Source organism: Primulina tabacum, chromosome 6 (assembly GCF_025594145.1).
Source record: "Primulina tabacum isolate GXHZ01 chromosome 6, ASM2559414v2, whole genome shotgun sequence".
NCBI classification, from domain to species: Eukaryota; Viridiplantae; Streptophyta; class Magnoliopsida; order Lamiales; family Gesneriaceae; genus Primulina; species Primulina tabacum.
Window position 1 is genome coordinate 2,861,851 of NC_134555.1, and position 27,414 is coordinate 2,889,264.

At 37.2% G+C, this 27,414-nt stretch overlaps 5 protein-coding genes across 13 annotated transcripts in view; 4 read left to right on the forward strand and 1 right to left on the reverse strand.

Annotated features, from left to right (window-relative positions):
* LOC142548723 (ubiquitin-ribosomal protein eL40 fusion protein) overlaps positions 1-14,062 on the forward strand; it is a 43,188-nt gene extending 29,126 nt beyond the window's left edge. Inside the window, exons 2-6 of the mRNA XM_075657217.1 lie at positions 12,732-12,844; positions 12,966-13,052; positions 13,142-13,244; positions 13,587-13,653; positions 13,764-14,062. Of these exons, the coding sequence (XP_075513332.1) occupies positions 12,742-12,844; positions 12,966-13,052; positions 13,142-13,244; positions 13,587-13,653; positions 13,764-13,790 (387 nt within the window). The 5' untranslated portion in view covers positions 12,732-12,741 and the 3' untranslated portion in view covers positions 13,791-14,062. The remainder of the gene's footprint in view (positions 1-12,731; positions 12,845-12,965; positions 13,053-13,141; positions 13,245-13,586; positions 13,654-13,763) is intronic.
* LOC142548721 (cytochrome b5-like) lies at positions 8,154-9,358 on the forward strand. Of its 4 annotated transcripts, none has more exons than XM_075657213.1 (4): positions 8,154-8,274; positions 8,406-8,515; positions 8,821-8,887; positions 8,969-9,358. In XM_075657213.1, the coding sequence occupies exons 2-4, from the start codon at positions 8,429-8,431 to the stop codon at positions 9,205-9,207; spliced, it is 393 nt and encodes a 130-aa protein (XP_075513328.1). In that variant the 5' UTR covers positions 8,154-8,274; positions 8,406-8,428; the 3' UTR covers positions 9,208-9,358. The 4 variants fall into 4 exon arrangements, with proteins under 4 accessions (XP_075513328.1, XP_075513329.1, XP_075513330.1 ...); XM_075657214.1 differs by having other exon boundaries at positions 8,186-8,278; XM_075657215.1 differs by having other exon boundaries at positions 8,216-8,274; positions 8,412-8,515.
* A 1,430-nt stretch (positions 14,063-15,492) lies between the features above and the next one.
* LOC142548367 (uncharacterized) lies at positions 15,493-16,569 on the forward strand. Its single transcript, XM_075656663.1, has one exon. It carries the CDS (start codon positions 15,493-15,495, stop codon positions 16,567-16,569), a length of 1,077 nt encoding a protein of 358 aa, XP_075512778.1.
* Positions 16,570-18,008: 1,439 nt separating this feature from the next.
* Positions 18,009-23,707, forward strand: LOC142548709 (uncharacterized). Of its 6 annotated transcripts, none has more exons than XM_075657198.1 (16): positions 18,009-18,468; positions 18,639-18,689; positions 18,799-19,035; positions 19,148-19,246; positions 19,352-19,407; positions 19,697-19,808; positions 20,142-20,321; positions 20,404-20,658; positions 21,083-21,283; positions 21,380-21,580; positions 21,958-22,251; positions 22,362-22,460; positions 22,544-22,767; positions 22,801-22,953; positions 23,040-23,072; positions 23,543-23,707. In XM_075657198.1, coding segments are annotated over exons 1-16 (2,328 nt in total). In that variant the 5' UTR covers positions 18,009-18,336; the 3' UTR covers positions 23,544-23,707. The 6 variants fall into 6 exon arrangements, with proteins under 6 accessions (XP_075513313.1, XP_075513310.1, XP_075513312.1 ...); XM_075657199.1 differs by having other exon boundaries at positions 18,010-18,468; positions 21,958-22,065; positions 22,138-22,251; positions 22,544-22,953; XM_075657195.1 differs by having other exon boundaries at positions 22,544-22,953.
* A 707-nt stretch (positions 23,708-24,414) lies between these two features.
* Positions 24,415-26,609, reverse strand: LOC142548711 (GRF1-interacting factor 2-like). Its single transcript, XM_075657202.1, has 4 exons — positions 26,420-26,609; positions 25,961-26,037; positions 25,154-25,241; positions 24,415-25,080 (listed from the first exon to the last, which is right to left on the reverse strand). The coding sequence occupies exons 1-4, from the start codon at positions 26,498-26,500 to the stop codon at positions 24,733-24,735; spliced, it is 594 nt and encodes a 197-aa protein (XP_075513317.1). The 5' UTR covers positions 26,501-26,609; the 3' UTR covers positions 24,415-24,732.
* Positions 26,610-27,414: the final 805 nt, after the last annotated feature.

Below are 27,414 nucleotides of genomic sequence, written 5' to 3' on the forward strand. Positions count from 1 at the left end.
TGAGGTGACTAATAGGATCATTGTGCAAGCATTAAAAGCTCGGCTCCATGGAAAGGGTAAAGATTGGGTTGAAGAACTACCGAGTGTATTATGGGCCTATCGGACTACACCACGATCGTCTACTCGGGAAACTCCCTACAGCCTAGTTTATGGTTCAGAAGCAATCTTACATGTGGAGATTGGGCAACCTTCTACCCGGATAGAATCATATCCAAGCAACAATGATCAGTCCCGGGCCATTGAACTTGATTTAGTTGAAGAAAGAAGAGATCGGGCAGCCATTCGAATGGAAGCTTATCGTAGCCGGGTGATGAAATCTTACAACGAGCATGTTCGATCATGAGATTTTCAAGTAGGGGACCTGGTCATGAAGAAGGTCAAACCAGTGGGTGATGCAGGGAAATTGGAAGCAAAGTGGGAAGGACCCTTCAAAATAGCTCGAAGAGTCAACTCGGGTGCAGCTTATTATCTCGAAAATTCTCAAGGACATGTTCTTAAGAGGCAATGGAATGCTTTTCATTTAAAGAAATATTATGTTTAAAAGCGTGTATCTTTTGTTTCTTCATCAAATAAAGAAATTGTTCCCAGGAAATGTCTACTAAAGTCCAGGGACCCGCACCCTGGCCTAGGGACCCGCACCCTGGTCATCTACTAAGTCCAGGGACCCGTACCCTGGCCCGGAGGACCTGTACCCCGGTTATATCCTAAGTCCAGGGACCCGTACCCTGGCCCAGGGATCCGTACCCTGGTTACCTACGAAGTCCAGGGACCCGTACCCTGGCCCGGAGGACCCGTACCCCGGTTATATCCTAAGTCCAGGGACCCGTACCCTGGCCCAGGGACCCGTACCCTGGTTACCTACGAAGTCCAAGGACCCGTACCCTGGCCCAGGGACCCGCACCCCGGTCATCTACTAAGTCCAGGGACCCGTACCCTGGCCCAGGAACCCGTACCTTGGTTACCTACAAAGTCCAAGGACTCGTACCTTGGCCCGGGGACCCGCACCCCGGTCCTCTACTAAGTCCAGGGACCCGTATCCTGGCCCAGGGACATGCACCCTGGTTATCTACTGTCCAAGGACCCCTACCTTGACCCAAGGATCCGCACCCCGGTCTTATATTAAATCGAGAGATTCGCATCTTAACTATTTATTAAAAACAATTGTTTAATGGATCAAGCCTCACACTTCAAAGTGCTTGATAAAGTTTGATTAAAATCTACAAGGGTATCAGGAGTAGAGGTTCTATGACACTTGGCAAATATTTTAACAGATACCAAAGGCAAGGAAGATAAGGCAAAATATTTTCATTAATACGGGAAAAATTTACAAGGTGCCCGGAAGTCCGAAAAAAAAAAGAGAAAAAACAAGACAAAACTAAGGATTTTGCCCGTCTGGCTTCTTGTTTATTTCTTCATCATCCGGTAGGGATACAGCCGCTTTCTCCAGATCTGGGAAGTCCTCCTGGTCGGCTGGGACCAAACCTGCCTCTTCAAACTGCTCCAGGCACTTGTTGAAGCCCTGTTTGAAGTATGGAAAAGCTTTATCAGCCACCATCTTCTTAAACTCCGGGGACCTCAAAAAATTTGACATTTGCTCGGCCTGGGCATTCTTTATGAGGGTCACAGCAGCCTGGAAGTCCTCGGCTCGGACCCGGGAGGACTCTGCTTCTTCTCTGGCCGCATGCGCCTCTGCCCGGGCCTCAGCTAGTTCTGCCCGGGTCAAGTCCATTTGTTGCTGCCAAACAGCCCTCTCCCGGGCCAGAACGTGCTCATGAAGCTCATTCAAGCGGCCCACCTCCTCTTGAAGTTTGGCATGCATCTCACGGGCAGAGGTGGCCTGCGCATTGGCCCTCTTTGCCGCTTGGGCCACTCGCTCGTAGGAATGCATGAGCATCTGCAAGCCCTGAAAACATAAAAAAGGTCAGAAAAGGCAAAATAAAAGGGAAAAAACTGTAATTCTATGAACTACAGAGAAGGTTCGAGTCACTCCTTCGCAGAGCAGCATATTGGGATGGACTCCCTGGAGGTGTGCCACCTCATCAGGGCGCAGAAGGCTCCGGATCATTTTGACAAGATCCGAGCTGATATCATCCCAAAGATGTTGGGGAGGATTCATGGCCTTCCCCCAGGAAGACCGGCAGAAGAACCAATCCTTCCCGATCTCCTCGGCCTCGTCATCCACCACCACCGTCTCAGTCTCCGCAGCCGGCTCCGCGACGACCTTCCTCTTCCTATGGTTAAGAGGAGCCGGGTCCTCCTCAGCAGCATGAGAGGTGGTCTCCTCCCGAGCCGTCGCCTCAAAATCAATCCGGCGTTCCTCGGCTTCCCTGGCCTCAGTCGCCGCCTGAGCCTCGGCTTCTTCCCGGGCCCTGCGCTCTGTTTGTTCCCGAGCCTCCCGAGCTATTTTCTCCGCCCGGGCTTTCTTCTGCTCGGCTTTCCTTTTGGCAGCGGCCTCCTGAAGATTTGTCTTAATCATTTCTTCGGCTACAGCACAAAGAATTAAAACATACAAAAGGTAAATAGAACAAGGAAAGTAATGTACCAGCCGGCGACCCGGGTCGATCAAACTCATCTATCATCTGGTCCACAGGGTATTCAGGCCGGGACCCGATCCCATAATGAACCAGATTGCCCCCTCCCCCCCCCCCCCCCCCCCCCCGAACAGCACCGAGGACAGGTAGGATTGCTTTTCGAGGCATCCCGGGCATGAGTGAAGGAAGGAAGAAGTTTGAAGTCAGAGGGGAGTTCAGGTTAAGGAGACATTGAGGGTAGAAAGCCTGTGGCACAGGCCGGAAGAGTGGGAAGTTGCAAAAAGAAGAATTTTGTCTTCCACCCCTTCAGAGAAGAAGGGATGTCAGTCAAAAACCGATAATGCATCCGGGCCATGAAAGAAAAAACCCCGTCATTAAATCGGCATGAGTAAAAATAATGAAAAATGGAAGAATTGATAGGAATGTTCTTCATACGGAACAAAACAAAAGTGGCTGCCATTATCCTAAAGGCATTGGGGTGAAGATGATTAATGGAAAGCCCATAGAACCGGGCGGTGCTTTCAAAAAAGTGGTGGATGGGAAATCGGAGTCCACTTTTAAGTTGTTCCAGGAAAAAAGTCTGAAAACCAAGGGGAGGGGTGTCAGGGTAATCACTTGGCCCGGGTATTTTTATTTCATAAGTGGAAGGAATAGACCCCAAAGACCTAATTTCTTTTATGCTACCCGGACGAAGGGTAGAGGTCACAGTAGAAAACCACAAGGGCCCTGTTACCTTGTCCTTCCCCTTGCCCTGGGTGCCGGAGGGTCGAGAAGAAGAAGCTTTGGGTTTTTGGAGGGGTCGGGAGCGGGAAATAGGTATTCCTATAGGGATATGAGCAGATTGCTCGGAAGGAGTCGGGGAATTATCTTCTGACCAACCCCTGGCATTTCTACCAGAAGTAGAGGAGGTGGAGTTTGACATGGTTAAGGAAGTAGAGGAAGGAAGAAGCACTTACAAGGTAAAGACGGTGGAAGAGAACTGGTAGCAAAGATCGCCGGAGTAAGTTTGTGCGACGGGGAGCTCGAAGAAAAAATTTGCAAGAATTTGGCCGCTTTGTTGATTTTGAAGGTGATTTTGAAAAAAACTATGGAGTATCTATATATAGAGGAGATAAGTGATCCGCACCGTTGATCTAAAATGAATCGGACGGACAAGATCAGCCTCGGAAATTGAGCGACATGATTAGGCGGGATATTTGAAAAGACGGGCGCGTAAATCAAGGCGTCATGATCATTCATCTGCTCGGAATACGTACAGATTCTGACAACTTTTCAGTAGGATACGCGTCATTATAACATCGCATTAATTGCCCAGGAAAACCAAACGACAAAATACTGGTGTGAGAGCCCGACATCTTATCTACAAGACCGGGTGGTATGAGAGCCCAGCATTTTATCTACAAACCGGGTGGTGTGAGAGCCCGGCATCATATCTATAAGCCCGGGAGATACGAGGCCCCGGCACTTTATTTTAAGCTCAGGAGGCATTAGGTCCTGGCATGTCAGTTTTACTTATCGGTTATATATTATTCAGTTTACACTGATTTGTTTGCAGAAGATTAAAGAAACAACGTACGTCAATTAAAAATTTTATTAAAAAAATATTTGATGCCATGTTATGACATCCATTATCGAAGATACAGAGTCTTGCCACACAGTTATCCAATCGATCAATTCATGAATCCGAAGATTGGTAAAGGACTCAACAGTTAAGATCTTGTTCAGCTGATGTCATTCCTTCCACAGCATCGCATGCAGCAGAACTTGATCGGTAGCAAGATCTGCAACTCGATCTACTTCAAACTCTCGCTTATATTTCCTCGCTACTGCTCTTTGTGCACGATTAAAAGCCAAACCATTTTGGTGCGTGTTGTTGAGATCTTGAATCTTGTACCAGGTAGACATGACCTTTACCCAGATGTACTCTTCAATAGTCCTCTTCAGATCCTTCAGATGAGGACGTATTTCGCTTGTTACTTGAACGTGCGTACTACTGCAAGCAGTGGAATCACTTGAACTCGACATATTGGAATGATATTCACATTTCATTTCTATCATCTTATTTATAGACAGGTAACATTTAATATCGAGGAAGTCGAAAGGTCTCAAACCAATCAAAATGCCTTCTCATTTACTCAGGAGGGGGGAGCTAATCACAACCGTTGATCTATGAACACGTGAACATTCATGATTAATTTTGGAAATTGAGCCGAACAGATGAAAGGACGTACACGAATATCAATGTGTCAAACTTATCGAGTTCTCGGAATATGAAACGACTTTCGGTAATATAAATGCTAAAAGCATGCGCCATAATGACACCCCGTGGACTAGCCAAGAACCCTAACCGACGAAAAATCTAATCCCGGGCGATATGAAGCCCCGGCACCTTATTCTAAGCCCGGGTGATATGAAGCCCCGGCATCTTATTCCGAGCCCAGGAGATATGAAGCCCCGGCACCTTATTCTAAGCCCGGATGATATGAAGCCCCGGCAACTTATTCTAAGCCCAGGATATAAGAGGTCCCAGTATTTCGGTTTGTCGTTTATTCGTTATTTATCTTCGACTGAAGTCAGTCGGCTTTGTCGGTTATTCAATTCAGGATATATGCATCAACGGACTAAATTTAATCCTCGTAGCAAAGTAAAGAACAAAGATAAAACTAGATAATCATTTTATTTATTTAAGAGCATTTTTGCGGAGTACATTGAAATACTCTTCTTCTACAAAAAACATCCACATGGTCATCCATTTTCTTACTTCCCTAGTAGACGCCTTGAGGAAGCTATCAGAGTCAGTGATGGTCGTCAAGATCTTTCTCTCCTTGTAAAGCATCAGCTGGTTGACATAGTCACCTTCAAAGAGGTTCACTGTCTCGGCAACGTACAGGTGCTCCCGATATTTCTCCAACTTTGCCACCAGTCGAGGAGTGGTAATTTCTCCACATTCATAGAGAAACTGCATAGCAAAGGATTTTTTGGAAGACTTCATCTTCCATTTTAGCTTTTCGTTTTTCAGAAGCTGTGTGCATGAATTCCTCCGCCATATCAGGAGTCTTCGAACTACTTGAACATGCCATTAAAACTTCTTGGATAATAATTTGCTAATGCGATTGAAAAATAGGTGGCTTGCTATATATAGGAGGAAGGGGTGGATCACAGCTGTTGATCTTTGAATGCATGAACGGTCAAGATGGGTATTGGAAGTTGTACCATGTAGCTGAAAAGACGTGCACAGATATCAAAATATCATAACGATCATCCTAGGGAATACGAAACTTTTCGGATAATTTTGAAGTTTAGGGCTTACGTCAGCAATGTCCACGTGTCATACTACAACCGGCCCGGAAAAGACCAAGCGACAAGGCGATTCTCCTGACCGGGCACACGAGACCAATCGGGACAGCGAGTGGACTCTAGCTCGACTAATTAAGGAGGGAGTGATGATACCCCGGGATGTCCCGGGTCATGGATAGGTCCTGGGATTACCCGGGCCATGGAGCATACCCATGGATGGTTCTCGGGCCAGGATGGAATGCTTTCGGGCCGGCAGCATGACAATCTGGATTAGCGCCCCGAGTCATAGAACTGCCCGGGACGAGGAGAATACAACTTAGAGAAATCATGAAGTGGGCAGTCAGTCAATAGGCCGGGCCATTGGATCACCCGGGACATGACTTCCCCGAGACGTGGAATGCCCGAGCTCTTATATAATTATCCGAGAAACATTATACTCGGCCACCTCGATATGAGGGACGCATTTAATGCCGTCGATAAACAGAATGTATGTAGTCGACCTATCTCTGACATCAATGCAAGTGGTTGGTAAAATCAAGTATGCTGGACGTGACTACTATGTCATTTGACATGTCAGAACAATAGGGTATAATCAGCCACCCTACTATAATTAATACTCACATACGAAGAACGAGGTCATCATTACATCCTCTACTATAAATATCAGGTTCTTTACTTGCATTTATATTCTATTCAGATATTGAATACTATCATTTATTGCTCATTTATTCTCATTCTCCGCACCAATCTCACAGCCATCACTTGGCTACATTGGTTTTATTGCTTGAGTACCTTGATGACTTAAGCATCGGAGTGGTCACGCCGGACACCCCTCCGGCGCCCATTCACGTGGTTACTTTCTTGTTCGCAGACATCTCGGATCTCTCAGGAAGGAAGTTCAATCCACACGTCCAACTCATATTTTCTTTTAATAACTTGATTGCAAATCCGGCTGAGTACCCGACCCGATTCATCCATTTTGCGCGGATTGCATCAGTTGATGATTTAAAGTTGACAAATTGGAAATAGAACGCCCGGGGATCTTTTGCTGGTGTAATAGTTTTTGGAACACAGAACTAGACTAGTCGGACATCTATGACTATAATTTACGTTCTTTTCCTAAATTTTGACCTATATTTGTTATTATTATTTTTCTATACATTTTTTTGAGCTAATTAAATCATATATTAATTTCAGTTGCGTCATACGACCTATTATTTTTAAATTTAGTATATTATAATCATATTAATTTTGAAATATTTAGCGTTTTGCACGCCATCTGGTGTTATAATTCATAGCTATTTGGGTTAGCGTGCTTCGTTTCATGCTTCTTACCAACACAACTTGTTGTTTGCCGCCGAACTACTGCTCACTCATCAGGCACCATTTGGATCGGATTTGCTCGTCTAATGAAAAATTTCATTCGTTTCTTGAAACAAAAAAATAGCCAATCTTTATTTATTTTTTCAAATCACAAGAACAAGCTATGGTGTATGTTAGATTTTAGGCAAAAACTTGTGTAAGACGGTCTCATGGGTCGTATTTTGTGAGACGTATCTTTTATTTGGGTCATCGATGAAAAAAAATTACTTTTTATGCTAAGAGTATTACTTTTTATTGTGAATATCAGTAGGATTGACCCGTATCACAGATAAAGAATTGTGATACCGTCTCACAAGAGACCTACTCTAGATTTTAAATGTTAACGGACTCTACAAATTTTATTTTAGAAAAAGATAAAGATATCTTCCATTTTTACAATACACAAAACAATACATTTGGATGGAAATTATTTCGTTTCTTACAAAAATCTTGATATTAGTGAATGCTGGAGTTTAAGATGCCAAATATTATGGTTTTTTTGTTTTATCTTTTAATTTAAGAAAGAAGTAAATAAAATCTATCACATTTAAATTTAAGTTTTAAAAAAGCATTAATTCTCTCAATACATGGTAATTTCATAGCCTATTCACTCCGAATATAGTTGAATCTGACGCACTCATGATAATTGAAGTATTGAATAATCATGAGTCGAGTTTCCTTAAGTTTAAGTATACTTGTAGAATATTGTAAAATCTTTGTTAGAAATGTATCATTTTATCGTTTTGTTTTTGCATATCGATTTGCGAATGTGCTGATTAGAGAAGTCGTTTTTAACCTATGAAATAAATAATAGACGGAATTGATATGTTTTATATTTAGAATGAAAAGAATAAATAATAATATTTTTTTATACTTTTTCATAGACAGATAGGTTGGAGTTCCATTTCGTTAAATTTATTGGTGAAACGATAATTTGAAAAATTTCGTTTAAAAAAAATTTTGGTGGGCAGAGATGTCATCGAGTCCTTACTATATATATATGTCTCGATGAATTTGCAGCATTCAAAAGTCTAAAAGGTGTCTGGTGGCAAATTCCCCTTGAGCTCTGCCTCTCTCTCTCTTCGTAAGTTATTTTCTTTGTAATATAATTGCTTCAATTGTTCACACGGAGATCGTTGTAAAGCCTACGCATGAGTGTAAAGAATTTGTGTAATCTTTTACGTTTATTTGACGATTGGTGGATCTTTTGCGCAGCTACAGCTAGGTGTGGTGAAAATATGGCTGCGAATCTGAAAACTTACACGTTCGACCAGGTAGAGAAGCACAACAAGTTGGAGGATTGCTGGCTTATTGTCCACGGGAAGGTCTGGCTCTCTTCTCCTCTCCCCCTTTGCTCGCTTGCTTGCCACGATCAGGATCTCGTTTAGTTTGGACTTTCTCTGGTTTTCTGCATAGTTAATTGCTTCATCTGATTCAAACTTTGTTATCCGCCTGTTGAATTTTTATGTTTTTTTTTGTTCTTCATAAGTAATTATTAAGTGGTTGGAACTTCGAACAGCTTAAATTGACAATGCAATGCAATCAATTTTTTCTTGGTACAAATTAATTGTCCTTCAAATGTTCTCCAATTCCCAGTTTTCTTTAACTAGATTAAGAATCATATTGTCAGGTGTATGATGTGAGCCCCTTCATATTAGAACACCCCGGAGGCGAAGAAGTTATGATATCATCTACTGGTAATAATTTTGTAAGAAAAATCATGAAATGGAGTCTTTTGATCAAAGAAAATCTTAATTTCTTTTGTGGTCTGTTCTCAGGAAAAGATGCCACCAGTGACTACGAAGACACGGGGCACGGTGACTATGCCAAGGATTTGATGAAAAACTACGTAATCGGGCAAATAGATATGTCCACCGTGCCTGTGAAGAAACCCCAGTACCTTCCTCCATTGTCTGCAGACGAATCGAGCGAGAATTCCTCGTCTGCGGCCAAGATTTTGCAGATATTGGTGTCTCTGATCATTTTGGCGCTTGCCTACGCACAATACACCAAATAGAAGTCAGTCAGTCAATATATACACACAAGATTTCCAAAAATACATTTCCTTGTAATAAGTTTGGCCTGGATTTTTACGCTTTCTTCTGATTGTGTAATAAACATATGAAGTCCAAGTAGAGTCTAAAATAAATCCGTATTTTATTTTATTTTTATTTGGTTTTTTTAAAAATAAAGTTGTTGAATTGCACTAATAGATTTTTATGCTTTCTTCTGTTCTTCCAGTTTGACTGTTCTTCAGACGCCAAACAATAAAAATAAAAGTCAAAATAACAATCTTGACATGAGATAATTTAATTTATTATTTTCAAATACATTAATTATCTCATTCAAATCATATATTAAGGCTCCGTTTGGTACGTGTGATAGGATAAGTAAATGATTAATAATTAGAGTGATTAAAAAATGAGATATATGTATTAATAGTATGGTGTGATAAATAATATGGTGTTTGGTATGATTTTAAAATGATGGATTAATTTTGTAAATTTTATTGTAATGACCAAAATGCCTCAAATGCTAATTAAATATATATTCTTAAAATAATTGGATAGATAATTAAATAAATTTGTAAATATACATTTACTTTAATAATTAAAATAGCAACAATATTTTGAATGTTTATGTTAAATAAAGTTTTAGTAATAATTAAAATATTATTGTTTTTTCTTAAAATAATTATAAATATTCTTAAAATAATTAAATATCTAATTAAATATTTATAATTATAATTTATGTTTATTAAAATTAATTTAAATATATTTATTAGAAATATATTTGAAAATATTACACTAATCATTAAACACAATAAATTAGAATTTAATAAATATTTATTTTTATAGGAGATAAGAGGATAAAAATGTAATTTGTGGTTTGTTGATAACTTATCCCACTTAATTTGTTAGATTAATAATCAAATAATTAATCATAAAATTAGGTCTTAAATCGAGTCAAAATGATTATTAATATATCTTAAAATTTTAACCAAACATTAGATAATTATATGATTATTCATCTATCCTTATTTAATCATATCAATCAAACATATCCTAAATGTATCTAACATTATTAATTAGTGGCTAATTTTCATCTTAATATAATTTAATATTTATTCATATCTACCAAGCATAGCCAATGGTAAAAGCGATGGATTTGAATGGAACGATAATAATGATGTTGACGAAGCTTCATGATTCATCAAGTTATAGATTTTTCATATGAAAAAAAAGTTATAGATTTTTCTTGGGTATCAAAACTACCACAATTGGAACTTGATTATCAATTTTAGTTATTTCGAATTGTCAAAACCACGTAATTAAATTACGCATATCATTGTTATTTTTTTAAATTACGTCATTAAATACACGCGTCATGATAAAAAATTTTGGTCGTATAATTATACAAATTTAACAATGATGTTAGTCTGAAATGACTATGATAGTCGTCGAAATTAAATGTACAGAGAGAAGAAGAGTAATTCACAAAGTCATAAATCCAATTTTAGTTCCGGATTTATATTATTATTTTATGAATCGTTATTTTACAAATTAAAATAGTGTTAGTTTTTTTTTTTTTAAAGTATTTGCAAAATCTACTTAAACCTCAAATTTCTTTGAACTAACACAACCAATATCATATACGGTGGCATGAAACATGTAATTCTTGACAAGGAAAAAAAGTTGTCTATTGATGTGATTATTTATTATGACAGCTATGCCTATGTTTTAGTAAATGGTTAATAAATGAGTTTACCACGCGATCCATTGAACTAGCCAACAATATTTAATAGACAAAAATTTTTGTGAGACGATTTCACGGGTCGTATTTTGTGAGACGGATATCTTATTTGGGTCATCCATGAAAATGTATTACTTTTTATGCTAATAGTATTATTTTTTATTGTTAATATCGGTAGGGTTGACCCGTCTCACAGATAAAGATTCGTGAGACCGTCTCATAAGAGACCTACTTTATTTAATAAACTTTTTGAAACAGATCGATATTTAGATAAAAATTTATGTGAAACGGTCTCACGGGTCGTATCATTAAAAAGTAATACTTTTTTATGCCAAGAGAGTATTACTTTTTATTGTGAATATCGGTAAGGTTGACCCGTCTCACAGATAAAGTTTCGTGAGACCGTCTCACAAGAGACTTACTCAAATATTTAATAAACTTTTTGATACATCGGTTTCATAGAATGAGTATTTAAGATAAGAATTCAAAATGATTTTTTTTTTAATAAGATTTTCTTATTGGGTTTCAAATTATTGTTATTATTATAACACTAAAACAAACATATTTCAAATAACTGTTTCCTTTGATATTTTCTACACATTTATTGGTTTTAGGTTTTGTTAAGGAAAAAAAGGGTAAAAAATTTACCGGAAAATGAAAATGTTACTCAGAAACACAAATTTATACTTACACATTATTTTAGGCAAAATTATTTTTTTCCTAGTTCATTAACTTGTCTAATTTTAAGTTTTAATCGATTAAGTTTTCAAAATTTGGTTTTGATATAGTAACTTTTAATTTTCAATTATTTTTGTTCAGTGGCTAACTTATATCTGAAAAGTTAGCAATTTTCGATGATATATCAGAATTTTCGTGTGTTAGCATTTACTAATAATATATATTATTATTGTACCAAAATAATCAAATACTAAAAAGTAGTGGACGAAACAAGAGCTACAACCGCCTTGTACTAATGCTTCAGTCTTGCTGGATGACTATCGAGCGGCAGTCCGAGACCTCTCAATTAACCAACACCGTTCAGCAATTACCTCGCAGGAGACATGGCAACCATCGCTCGAAGGAACATTAAGAATTGATGTGGATGCGAGCTTCAATACAGCAGCCAACGTCTGTGGGCTGGGTGGAGTGATCCGAGGCAATGATGGTTCTATGGTGATCGCGTTTGGACTTATTATTCCCTAAACCGGACACAGTCGTCATGGGAGAATTGTTTGCGATACGAGAAGGCTTACGTCTTGCTAAAGAGAAAGGATTCCACGATATTTGTCTCTGCTCCGATTCACTTCTGGCCGTGCAAGCATTCACGTCACCAACAAGTGATCTGAGTTACATCGGGTCTTGTGCTCAAGAGATCCGTTGTTCGTGTCTTGATTTTACTAATGCTACATTATTGCATGTTAGGAGATCGGCCAATGAGATGACTCATTTTTTATCTAAATTTGCAATTTCTTCCCCTGCACCATTCGAATGGGTGCCTGGGAATTCTCCTCATATGGGTGGACCAACTTGTAATGCGGGATCATCATCATAAAGATTACAAGTTTTTTGTCCAAAAAAAGAAAAGAAAAAGAAAATGTAATATATCAAAATCTAAAATTAAATAAATTAATGAAAAAAATTCACCGTTAGTTTATGATTCTTTTTCTAAAATATATCTTTTTTGGAAATCTATTCAAACGCTGTCGTATAAGTGGAGAGAACCAAAAACCCTAAATAGCATCATATAAATACCCCCAATCCACGACCATCAGTACAGGCTTGACACTGCTAGCGAAAGATGCAGATCTTTGTAAAAACCCTAACTGGGAAAACAATAACGCTCGAGGTTGAATCAAGCGACACCATCGACAATGTTAAGGCCAAGATTCAGGACAAGGAAGGTATTTTCTCTTCTTTTTTTGGTTTCAATTTTATCGATCATCTTCCTTGTTAATATTATTTGGAAATAAGTTGATGTTTTTATTTTGAATTAATTTTTTTGTTTGGATTTCTCAAATTCAGGAATCCCACCTGATCAGCAGCGTTTAATTTTCGCCGGGAAACAACTCGAGGATGGCCGGACCCTAGCCGATTACAACATTCAGAAAGGTTTCCTTAATTTTCTTTTTCGTGTTTTTTCGTTTTAGTTATTTTGTTTTTGTTTTAATTTGTCTCTGTATACTCTGTTGGTATTATAGAATCGACTCTGCATTTGGTTTTGAGGCTTCGGGGTGGAATCATTGAACCTTCTCTTATGGCATTGGCTAGAAAGTACAACCAGGACAAGATGATTTGCCGCAAGTAAATTTCTACTGAGTTTCAGTTTCAGTCTTTTTCCTGTAAATTCCATCGCTTTTACTTTATGTAAAGTGCCTTAATGCGATTAATTGGCTCATAATTATGTGGAATATTTGCAAAGATGAATTGCTATGTTAGGATTGTGTGCAGTTTATGATTCGGGATTCACTAATTGAGTCTTCATGCAACGGAGGAAAGATCAAGTATATGCTAGTTTATAGATTGGATGGTGCAGGATTAATCAGATTTATTGTTCTTTTTATTGGTTGTTTTTCTTTTAAGAGATTCGGACTATGTAGAGTTTCTGGAAACTTTAGTTATATTTGTTTTGTGATGTTCTTGAAGATGTTATGCTCGTTTGCACCCTCGTGCCGTGAACTGCAGGAAGAAGAAATGTGGACACAGCAACCAGGTATGGAGAAGTGATTTTATATAGGTGCTTGTTTCGATATATTCAAACCAATTGTTTGTTTATGGTGAATTTATAGGTTTATTATGATTTGTCTTACTTTTGTTATGCAGTTGAGGCCGAAGAAGAAGATCAAGTAGAGAAAGGGATGGCTATATATTTACTTGCTTGTGCTAGTTGCCAATGGAATTCATGATGTAGCTTTTTACATTTAACCTTTCATTGATTTCCATGGATTTGGAAGATGTTACACACTGTTGTTGATTATGATACCAGTTGATATTTTGCATGCAGCTTGGTTCTATTTGGTCTATTTTGATGTATTAAGCTGTGTGTGATTTCGAGATCTTCAGGTTTCTTGCTTTGGAATCTTTGGCTCATTTTAAATTTATTATGCTGTGTGATTTTAAGATCTTTGAGTTTCTTGTTTTGGAATCGATTGAAGTGTTTTGAATCCATTTTTATGTATTTTTATTCAAGGGTGTTCGTTGTTGTTGAGTCAATTCATTAAATTAGGAAAGAAGGCCATTATTTCTATATCCATGACAGTCATATGCATTATGTACACCTATAATTGGATATGCACATGTATAATTGGTCTCGATGATTCAATAGAGAATGGTCTTGTTTTTTACTTGAAGGATTTTGATTGCAACAATTACTGGCATTTTTGTCTGAAGAACGGATCTTGTTGCTGGTTGATTTGCATGTCAAATCACTTGTATTTATCTATATGTTGAATTCACCTATTTCCGGATTCCATACACCGACTTATGTGTGGTGTCAACAAATAGGATATACGAGGAATGCTGACGGAATGTGATGTATGTGATGTCACAACCATTCATCGCATAAGACCCATCCTCTGGTTTTAATCCTATAATCCTCGCTATTTCACGGGATGCTGAAAGATGGCCAGTGCGTTTTCATAGCTTTTTTTTATGCTGTCTATTTTTCTGGTTGCTTGCTTTCGTCGAGGTTCTTCCGGTGGTGTGTTTTATTTTAGATAAAAACTTGTGTGAGACGGTCTCACGGGTCGCAGTTTGTGAGACGTATCTCTTATTTTGGTCATCCATGAAGAAATATTACTTTTTATGTTAAAAGTATTATTTTTTATTGTGAATATTGGTAGGATAGATCTGTCTCACAATAAATAATCTTTATTTTATACTCTATGCGGTACCGTAGTGTACGGTGCGTTGTGTGAATTCTTGATTTCGTAATTTTTTTTTTTTGCTTTAGATTTTAGATCCCGATAAAAATGCGTTCCTCCGAGGTTACTTAAATTTAACTTTTCATCTATTTAAAAAACAATTTTATATTTTATGTAATATATTAATTGGTATCATATTAAATACTTTGAAAGGACAGAAAACCTCAAACATACTCCGCATATTTATGTTTCGTAAAAACAAAATAAATTAACAAAAAAACAAAAAGGAAAATACCATTGAATTCCGAAATGTGTGGGAAGCATTCCTCTTTTGTTTATTCTACTCTGGAGAAATGTATACTCGTCGTTGAGACAACGGAAAGGGGAGGGGAAGAAGCAAATACACCTCGATAAAGACCGATATCGTTCCTCTCTCTCTCTCCGTCTCCTCCATTCATCGCCGCTAAATTGTATTGCTATTTTCCTCTTCAATTTGCGCACGATTCTCAATGTAAGTAAGGTTTCAGATTTTTCTGGGTTCTCTTGTTCAAGAAGGTAAATTTTTTTCTGCAAATTATGCTGTGTTCAGCCCCTAATCGCGCCGACAGATCCATCAATATAATCGTTACTCACATCGCCACTGCGACGGCCGCCGCACAATTGCCGCTGCCGCTGTTTGTCTCCGATCTATGAGAAAGCTTACCTATTCCTCTTATCTATTCGGCCCGGATTTTCCTCCACCGCCTCTTCTCTCGCCTTTACCATCCCCGTCCCTGCAAACCAGTTTCTCAGATCTCAATGATCGTGAGATTTTTCTATTCAGTTCGGTACCCACTGCCAAAAGCATTTTCGATTTCGCGACATTATCGTTTATAGCTTGCCTGATCCTCCTCTCTCTCTTTGCCTTCTCTTTCGTTTTCCATCTCCGGCTTAGATCTCGCCGCCTACAACATTTAAGGAACTTCAATTCTCTCTGGACCGTGCGGTTGCTTCTCGTGTCGTTTGCGGCATTCTGGGCACTTAATGAAATTTTACGGCTACCATTTGTTCGTAGAAAGTACTTTTACCCCTATTTGCCTCCAATTTCCCTGCAACAACAAGCCCATATCTGTAAAGTCCACGTTGTTCTCTCTCTTGGATTGTTCGAACCCGGATTCTTGATAACCCTTCTCTTCCTGGTCAATGTTTCTATCAAGAAAAGAAACCCATGTCCAATTTGGGCCCTTGTATCTATTTTCGCAGCCTGTACGCCCATTGCCCTGCTGCAGATATTTTTTGTCTACTTCTGGTCACTGGAGGCCAAATTGTCAAAATTCTTACATGGCAGCTCCGTACTTTCAAACGATAATTTTGGAAACGGAACTGTGCTCTGCACATACCCTTTCTTCAGCTGTGTTGTATTTTCAGCATTTGCGATAGCTTATGTTATGGTTTTTTTGCTTTCATGTTGGAGGGTCCTGACATTTGTGATTAATAAGAGCATCAGACGTAGAATCAACGCCCTGTCCACCATGATTATGGTGGCGCTTCCGCTGCAAATTCTCTGTCTCAGCCTGTCCTGGCTGTGGATGCCGGAGTATGTAGCATACGGCTGTGTTGTCCTGGCCATGTTTGTTGGCGTAACGTGCTGTATGGTGGTGGGGGAGGTCATTTTGGTCATTAAGCCCATCAAGGAAGCGTTGGCCGCCGGAGGAAACTTTTCGCGGTGTGATTCCGGCGATGGTTCGTGTGAGGCGTTGGAGGCTCGGGATCCGAACCAGTTGTGACGAGATTCACTGCCATAATTGACGGAGCAGATCCCTCTGTTTCTTGCATGGAATTGAGGGTAGTATGGTCAATGTAACCAGACCCATGGGGTTTCACTGAGAATGAGGGCAATTTTTGTCATTCGGATAATGGAGGCAATATTTGTTTATACATCTGCTGCTATGGTGAAAAGGGCAAATCCGTAAGTTCACCTTTTTTTTGGGGTCTTATTTTTTCCTGATTCAATTTGTATATTATATTTTTTAACCAATTATATTTTAATTTTTGAATGGGATTGCTGAAAAAATTGTGAAGTTGATTGCGTTTATTCGTGTAACTTGTATTATAAAATATATAAATATTCCTAACTATACATATTTGAATGAGATTATATTTATTGAAGTAATTTAGTAAGTTATGTCAGTTTGGGGATATTAATCATCGGCATATATTTGAAATAAAGACATGTGAAATTATAGTTTATTATTTTTGTATCCTTTCGTTTTGTTTGAAGAGTTCTGAGTGTTAAAAGATTGAGACGTGAATATAACTTAATCCAAAAGGTAGCTCAAACGATATTTTTCTTAATAGCACAATAGTTTCTCCTATGATATATGCATCATTTTTAGTAAGAAAAATTGACAAAAAAATATAATATGAAAAAATTTTATGTATTACGAATTCTTCAAAAAATATGATATGAAAAACAATCATATTTATTTATTACCTTAAAAACTTCACGAAATAAAATCCTCAAATTATATTTTTATAATATATAATTTAACATTTCGAATGAATTCTAAAGTAAAAATCAATTAAAACACAGAAAAGTCCAAAAGCGGCCCATGTTTTACCGCAGCCACACGGCCCAGACCCGTCGAATAAAAAATAATAGAGATTTCTCAACATTACAGGCCATGTTTATCTATCAAGCAAATATATCATTATCCACCCAAAATCTTGCACGTGATTCTCTTAAATGGACAATAGTTCTCAAAACAAAACATGTGAATTTAATTATTAACTCAAAATATGGAGAAGTGTATAGGCCTAATGTAACGATTATATTTGTATCGATGAATTTTAAAAATATTTATGCATTTTAAAATATTTATACTATATTTTTAAGTTTGAGATACTCAAAATAATTAACTTTTAATGTCATAATTTGTTTTAATAATTATATATATATTAATAAAGTGTGTTAAACTTTTTGCAAGTCACATTTAATTATCAAGTTTTAGATTATATTTTTACTTGGGTTTTTTTTTTCTTTTCTAGTAAATATAAATATGTTTTTAAATGTCTAAAAGGTAAAATAATATTGTGTTTTAAAAACAAGATTTAACTAACATACATGGATACATACAATGCACAGAAAAAGACATAAATATTACATTTAAATAGACGCGCATGTAGTGGATAAATGCCCTTGTGATCTCTTTATAAATAGCGGAGGCTCGAGATCGCTGGCGGTTACCCTTGCTCGCTGCCTCCTCTCCTGGTCCCTGGTGAGTGTGCCCACGGGTTTATAGTTGTAAAACACCATATTCGCCCAAATTTCCTCAATCATTCGCCCGGAAAAGGTATAAAAATCCATTATTCGATTCCGCTGTTCGTTGACCTCATTCCCCAATTCTCACTGTTACTCGCTCTAGGTTTCGCCTTTCTCCATTTTCGATCTCTTCTTTTCTAGGGTTTTTATCGGGAATTTGTTCTTGGTCCTTTCTGATACGAAAATTGAGAGCGGGGGAAGTGTACAATTGTTTTTTTTTTTTTTGGAATTAATGGACACGACGGCGGCCGGTGCTGCCGCCACGCGGGGAGGGGTTTCGCTGCCGCTTTCATCGTCTTCTCAGCCTTCTCGGAAGGAGTGGCGCGTTGTTTCTGAGCAAATGGTTCGGAACCCAGCTAATGAGGTAGATTTCTGTGAGAAATGTTGCTTACGTTTGCTTCATCGTGATTTGTGTTCAATGTGGGTGCTTTTAGTCTTTGTTTTGAAATTGATTTATGTCGTAGCAATGAATCAAAAGGTTAGGGTTTAAAATGATATCTTTTTTTATTTTTTTCTGGTTTTCTATATACGCAGGAGGTAGAGCGTTCAAAAATGGGCCAAGCTGATGAGAGATTGATATACGAGGTAATAATCGCTTCGTTGAAGTTGGAATTTGCTTCCCTGTGTTCTTCTTTTTAACTGAATCATCGGCAACGTGAGTGAAAGTTAAGCTGATTTGATGTGTTGTATTAAGGTGCAGCATGGGAGAGAGTCAATGAATGTGGATTTCTGCTCAATAACTATTGATAGAGGTTTGGACAACAATGTTTTGCAGCAGAGACTTCAGACAGTGGCTAAACAGAGAGAAGAATTGCAGCACATTGAGATTGAACTTCGGGGGCAACTAGTTGGAAGTTCCAAAATCTTGGAGTTGCAGAATACTTATGATGCTCAGATACACGAGCATGTGAATGCAAATATCAAACTACAGGTTCTCTTTTCATTTTTGAGTGTTTGTGTTTTCTTAAAGTTTTGATTCATGCTAGATAAATATGTCGATTTTTCTTTCCTGATAAACTTTTGTATTATGTTTGCGTGTTTAGGAACAATTGCATGAGATGGAACAGAAGATACATGAGCTGGAGAGGAAGATAGAAGAAAAAGAAAGAGAGCTGCATGCTATTAGATTGGATAATGAAGCGGTTAGTTTGATAGTTTTATTTGTTTTTCTAAACTTTGATGATATTTATTCTGCTGATGCCTGATGTTTGTTTTGTTTAGATTAAGTTCTCTATATCTTATTGCAGGCCTGGGCCAAAGAGGACCTTATTAGGGAACAAAATAAAGAGCTCCAGAGCTACAGGCATGCATCCGTATATCTGTTGAATTAGTTTATTAAGATGTTCATTTCTAATAATTGGTATTTCTATTAAGTTGCTGCAACATTTGTTTTTGCAGTTCTGTCACATTCTTGAATCGTTATTTTTTACGTTCTTTTAAGCATGTATTTACTGCAAAGTAAATAAACTAGTTAGAGTTATTTTTCTGTTTTTTAAACTTTTTCTTTGTTCCTATTTCTTTCTTTTGCATTTCTGAGCCTTGTGTCCTTGGGTGTTTGTGATTATCATGCAATAACCTGCATCTTCTTCCAGGAGGGAGAGAGATAATTCTGAGGTGGAAAGAGTGCAACATATCAAACAAATACATGATCTTCAGGAACATTTTCAAGAAAAAGAGCGGCAGGTTCTGGAGCTGCAGGATCAGGTTTGTTTTTTGCAAATTTTATGCTGCAATATTTATTTGGTAAATCAGAATGCATCACTAAATTTTTGTCAGCAGTTCAGAAGAAATATTTATCATATTCATGTATGTGGCATCGTAGTGCTGCATTATTGGTCATACAGTGCTATTTTTTGGTTATGGTCATCTTAGACTATTCATGGAACACTTATTTTTTTTATTGAAATGAAATTTTTGACCTTGAAAAACATTTGATACCGTGCCTTGGATCATGTCAACGACGAAAAATATTTTTGAATGGATATATTTTTTACTACCTTGTTAGATGTATTTTGACAATTAGCTTTCTCCGTCCAGCATAGAATTGGTCAAGATAGCATTATTTTCAAAGATGAGCAGTTACGTGAGGCACAAGCTTGGATGACTCGTGCTCGGGAAATGGATGCCTTGCAATCTACTACTAACCATACTTTGCAAGCTGAACTGCATGAACGTACAGAGCAGTGTAATCAGCTGTGGCTAGGTTGTCAAAGACAGGTGGTTAAATAGAAATGCATGTGCTGAGGTTGATTGTCATGTTTGTTTCAAATAGATTATAATTTTATTTTTTGTCCACCAGTTCGGTGAGATGGAAAGGCTTCATATGCATATCCAACAGCTGCAGCTTGAGTTAGCTGATGCTAGAGAAAGAAGTGGAAGTCACTCAGATGGGTCACAAGTATCACAAACAAATCCAAAGGATGTTCCTATTGCACAAAACAATGGTGGACAGCCGGAGGGAAACGGCTTGCCAAGTGAAAATTCTGGTAGCCTACTGAATGGAAATTCTGAAAATGTTTTGTCCTTGGCTTCTGGAGGTCATTCATCAACCCAGGTAGATCACGCTCTTGTTGGATTCTTGTGTCTGCTACCTGTGTGCTAAATGAGTTTTTATCAATTGGTGATTGTGAGCCACTGGATCAATCGTCAGGTGAAATGTCAACTTTTGTAATCTGTATCTTTTTTCTCGTCTGGTCATTTTTTGATCGTTCATTGGGCCATATAGGAGTTTTATGCATGTCAATATACCTGTTGCTTTTTGTTTTGTCGACCTGATTCTTCACGAATTTTAAAAGTGATGGTGATCATGTAACATAGTGTTTTGTATTCTCTTACTTTCTTATGTTGTAGTGACTGCAATTTTGATTAAACTTCCTAGGTCTAGGGAGTTCAATAAATTGCCCCTAATAGAATATTAGTTCACGCATGCATGTGGCACCCATCATGTTGTTACTTTTAACCTTCCATTTTTTTGGTAGACCACCGACCATGTTCATGGTGTTCCATTTTCTCCATCACTGATTGGGATGCCAACCTTCCTTCCACCTGGACAGATGACTGCATTGCATCCATTTGTAATTCATCAAGGACTACCCCATTCTGTGCAATCACAAGTAACACAATCCCCTTTTCACTCTGTGCCCGCAATCTCCACGATTCAACAATGGCAGAACCACCAGGTATGTAACCTTTACAACTTATTGTTATCAACTTTCTTGATTATATTACGACTGTAACATTTCATAATTCGTGGCCTTTTTCATTATTTTTTTAAGGATCAGCCAGATAACCAACATGTGCCCATGCACCAGCACCAGCACCAGCAAACCCAAAAAAACTCTGTGGGAACAGATTCACATAGTTACTGTGAAGTGTCAGAGAATGGACAAACTCTGAATTCGAGTTATTTGGATAACAATATCAATCAAGACTTACTTCCTGGTTCAGAGGTCCCTTCACCGAATGAAGAGGCACAGGTAGCTCAATGAAATTGTATAATACAACTTGCCTTGTGCAGTGCGATTTCAATTACTCAATTCCCTTCAGCTGTTGAACAATGTTCTGTTGCTCAATTTTGTAGATAAAATCTATGATAGTGTTCAATCTCAACAAAACTTGTTGCAAGTTTCTTCCCAGTTTCACGATTCTCTAAGACTGCGTCATACTGCATCCTATTAAAAACAATCATGATAATAAGATCAAATAATTTCCACTTACCGTCCCACTTTTTTGAGTAGTTGATATGTCTTGATATAGTGTTTTTCAACCATATTTTTTGTCTTATAAACATGAAATTGTACTTCATATGATGTTAGATTGAGAGTTTGCCATGTATTATGGTTGGTTTATACAGGAAAAGAGTGTAAACTCTGTTATCGATAATGGAGTGGAGGACAAAAACCCAGGGATGGAACTTTTGAATTCTTCCATGAGTGCAGCCTCATCCGAAGTGTCAACTCCTGTAAATTTCATTGAAACAACAAATACTCCTTTGGTTTCTGTTTGGACTGATGGCATTGTTTCCGTTGGACAGAAAACTAATGTGGTTGTGAAAACCGGGGAACATTTTCTACTTGATGAGAGATCGTTGCTTGCTTGCATAGTTCGCACGATTGGATCTGGTGGCAGAATTCGGATTAGTTCAACTGTGAGTTAAACGACCTGACCTTTGTTTACATGCTTTGTCTATCCTGATTTCCACAGAAGTAGGTATGATGCATGGCTTACAACTATTTTGGTTGTGATTTGTGTAAACAGCTCCCTAATAGACTTGGAAAAATGCTCTCTCCTCTACACTGGCATGATTATAAGAAGAAGTATGGGAAGCTTGATGATTTTGTGGCTAGCCATCCTGATGTATGACATGCTTTTCGCTAATCGTATTTCCGTTTATCATTTTATTTTATTTTATTTTATAAAGTGTTATTTTGTTACTTCAGTTATTCGTGATAGAGGGGGACTACATTCAGCTTCGAGAAGGTGCACAAGAAATCATAGCTGCTACAGCTGCTGTCGCTAAAGTGGCCGCAGCGGCGGCTGCTGCACCATCATCATACTTGTCATTTTTGCCTTCAGCGACCGTGACTCCCATGGCACAGTCTCACCGGTTGAAAAAGATATCTTCTCTTGATTCCTCACCTGTCAATGCTGACAAAGGCAGTTCAAATTCTTTTCAATTGTCAGTGACACCGAGTCAAAACATGAATGGGACTTCCTTAAACATTGGTGCTGGAGTTTCGAATGTCAAAATTTTGAGCAAATCCAAGGATCGTGTGGAAAGAAATGACTCTGAATCTAAGCCAGGTCGATCTGTCCCAGTCGAAAATGGTACAAGACTTGGAACAAGCAGGTATTGACCAGAATGCTTCGCCACTTTTATGTAATTTCTGGTGCTTGTGAGTAAAATCTTATGGAATTTATATTTATTTTCGACAGGGCAATCGGGGCTGCATCCAAGCCTAGAAGATAGTAAGTCATGTCATCCTCTGAACCCAATTCTATTAAGAAGCATTTGGATTGAGTTTTTTAATCTGTGATTTCAAATACATTATAGTTTGGTTAAATTTAATCATTTGAAAAATTCAATTAGTCTTTTTTCTACTTGACAGTACAATGTCATTTAAATCCATTGTACAAATTAAATTATTCATCTTTCTCACTTTTCTTTTTTCAAATGCTACCTTAGCTTCTGTTTGGATGGAGACACTTGTGAGAGGAAATGATGTCAAATCGTGGAAACAACTTTGGTCAATATTGTTTGTTTCAACTTCTAATTTGATAGAGTTACTTGAAATCTATTGATCCAAATTTCCAATTCAAATCAAAATTCTAATTTAAATATTGGTTATTATCATGTCTTTCGTCTTTGCCACATCAATGAAAATCATTGTTATTCTTATGATTTACTATGATATAAATTTTGGGGTTTGTTATTGCAGGTCGTATGGGCAACAATTGGAGACTGTGAAAGAGGAGGGAAACTGTAAGGTTTCATTTTAAAATCTCCGGTTATACTTATTGGACAGAAATCTGATTCTAAATATTGACTTATTTACAACATTATTATATTCGATTTAATAGAAAGAACTTGAATTCTCATCTTATTCTTCCCCCTCCTTTTTATTCGTGGTTGTGCATCTAATTTCCTTCCGGCGTGACGCATCACGCTTAAATTTGTGCCTAAGAGATATTTTACTATTTACATATAGAATATAAAAATAAAATACCATTTTTAAATTTCAATTTTTATAAGTTTCATGCAAACTTTTTACCTTGTGAAACTCGATGAACCTTGTATATCGAGTCAAGTAATCAAAGTACAATATTTAACTAAACATTTGCCTAAGCTGAACCATGATTCGGAACATCCACCCTCCCTGTTCCACCAAAAATAAAAATCAAAACGAGTCACCAGTTTTAATGGATGCGGTCGATTTGATCACAGTTCGAATTATTTCAAATAAAAATTTAATCTTTATTCTTTTATCGTCGAGAAAAAAAAATAGCATCTCAAGAAAGATATCGAACAAATTAAATTTGATTTAATAGCTAAACCATGCAATATTATAAATATTTAATTAATTTTCTATTTAAGAATCAAAATTTAAAACTTCATTGATGTAAATCAAATAATTTGAGTGATATACCAACAGTTATCAAGAATTTTACAATTTAACATGGATTTATCTGTCAGATTACTACTATACAAGACTAACCGTTCAATTTTCCCATAATGGAACCCAAAAATGAGAGCCCAATTACGATCCATTGTTTTCAAAACAAACAGTGGGCAGGTCGACCCTCCAAGCCGTTTATGTTATTTCATATCATATAAATACTTTTCTCAAATATGTATATATATTCAAACACCATGAGCCACCAACCGCTACTGCTTCAGCCGCGTGAAACAAAATAAACACAATTTTGCAACACTAAACCAAAATTTACTATAAGGTTTCATGGCAGGCCGGTCAGGTAATTCACCTTAGCAACATTAAACCAAAATCATCTCAGGTCAGATGTATGAGAAACTGAGAAATACAATCACCCAGAAAAAGTCCATCTAAGCAAAAGGGTTGAATTCGAGCATCGCCAATAAACCTCCCACGACAAATCAAGAATCCCGTATTCATTTTCTTCCCTCAACGGATCCCAATGCAGAGTGTCCGTGGCCATCACCAGAATTAGACTCCAGAGTACCCAGCTGGCTTCCTCTTAAATCCATCAAATTACCTGAACCGCCAACTCCAGGTTGCATAAGTAGATGCATACCATTATTAGCTATCCCTCCAAGACCAAAATGGCCTTGCAATTGCTGTTGTTGGAATTGTAGAAGTTGATTTTGTTGGTCTTGAGACCTCAGAGAATTAAGCTGGAAAGGCAACTTTGCAACAGGAACGCCGACTTGTTGCTGTTGAGCTGTTGCATGAGACTGCAGCAAATGGCTTCCCGGTGGGGTAACAGAACTAGCTGGAAGCTGCAAGTACAGTTGATTGTTAGAAAGAGGAAATGCATTTATAGCTAGTATAGAAGAAATAATAGAGACACGCCTGTGATGGGGGTGCGGGTGATCCTTGTGGCTGAGCATCAGCGATGGCGGCTAGATACATTAAGTTCTTCTGAAGAATGGCTTGATACCTGAATTATTTAATTAACAGAGCACGTTGCATGGGTCAACATACATGGTGAAGCGTTTCATATTGGATTATTTAGATTACCGATTGGAGACAAGTATTACCTAAAAAATGATTGTTTATGATTTACAGGAATAGTATGAAAAATGAAAATGACCTCGGAGAATTGGTGTTCAAGTGAACGGCGGCTATAATCTCATCAAGTTAGATGTATACATACATGAATAGCAAAGCATACCATTTCATACACATCCTATTTAGAAAGAAGAGTTCCACGACTTTTCTTCTTCCTTTATCATCCCCACTCCTCCCTTGTGTAAATACTAGTTTGTTTTCTTTACCATGAATAATTATTTCACTTTGAACATGGCTACTCAAGAAACAAAAATGCATTCAACTAGCACACTTCTAAAGCAAAAAGTGTTTGTGTTATGAGAAAAATGGCTTATATAAATTTAAATAAACGAGTCTTTGCAAGGTCGAAATCCTAGCAAAAAGCATCCTCATAAAATATTGATGAATTTAATTGGATCACATCAGCAGATTATTAATTACTGCAACCCTGAGATAATCTTGCAGCACAGATGAAGCCCAGATTCATTCTAGACATCAGTACTCGTTTTCTATAAAGATAGAGTCAAAGACCAGCCAAAACTGACAAACGAATCAGGGAAAACATAAAAACAAAAACTATAAATCGAAAGCACAGTAAATATGACTCACTGAGCGCATTCAGCCATTTTTCCAACTTTTTGGCTCTCCAGTATAGCCAAGATCAAGTTTTTGTTCTCATCCAACAACTGCATCGACCAGAATTTACCAACGTAAGATTTTGGTATAATGATTCGTAGTCATATAAATCCCAGAACACAATTAACTCTGCACTACAAATATAAATCCCACGCAAGTACGCAAACAAATTCTTCAAGCCAGGAAACTCACTGTTCTAAAACTTGAAAAAGAAAATACAAGAGGGAGATTTCAAATGATTTTAGAAACCGCAGAAAAGGCATGTAAATTTTAGAAGTGGTCCAATGTGCCCACCCGAAAAATAAATAAATATTCTTTAAACATAGAAAAATCTAAATGTTTCGATTTCCAACAAAACTACACAAATCATACGCCACATTTCCAGAATAATAATAATAATAAATGAAAACAAAAAGCTAGAAAAACGCTAACCTTTTGAATCTGCTCGCTGGAGACGAGACTGAGAGGGGATGGGGTAGCAGAATTCATTCCTTGGGGTGTCTGTTGCTGCATTTTGCTCACTGATTTCTTGCAGAAAACCCTTAAGCTCTTAATAACTTAAACCCTAATCTCGAAATTTGGATGGAAAGGAATCGAAATGATTTATGATTTGACTTCCCAAAACCATTCCCGACAATATAATTTGTTATATAAATATTGCACTTTCATACCAAAAAAACCAAGAATTTTTCAATTTAATCCCATCCCAATTAGAACCTTTAATTTTTTTTTATTTGGAAAAACTCGAAAGACAGATTTTACATCATTTTAATATAAAAAATAATTGATATTCTATGGCAATTAAAAGATTTTAAATTGAATGATATTATTTACACCCTACTTTAAATGTAATAATAAAGTAAAAACATGAATTTAAGTACTATTTCTACAAAAGCATGAAGCGAAGTTCAAACAAATTTAATACGAACATAAACATAAATTTAAAAAAAAAGTTTATTTTTTTAGTTTTATGTGATATTTTAAATATATTAAGTAAAAGTAAGAAATAACACATAAATAAACAAAATTCAACAATAAATGTATACTTTTCATAAACTATCATTAGAAAATATTTCGGCATTTCTAGGATTTTTTACCTATAAAATTATATATTCTAGCCAATTTTTCAAGCTTTTCCCATAATTTTGGTGAAAACTACAATCAATAAGATTTAACTTCTTTCTTTCCTAAAAAAAAAAAAGAGCTTGAAATTCTTTCTTTGGTCTCAAATTCATGTATTTCAAATATATTCAAGTATATTTTCATAATTTTTTTAAAAATAAAAACAAAAATTTCAAATACATTCATTACATGTTTATATAATATTTTATGTCTCTTCGTACGTAATCAATGTTTTCTCGGGCTTTTTAAAAGTGATATTTAGAGCTCATATTTCAATATCCTACGTAATCAGAAGATGTCTTTCG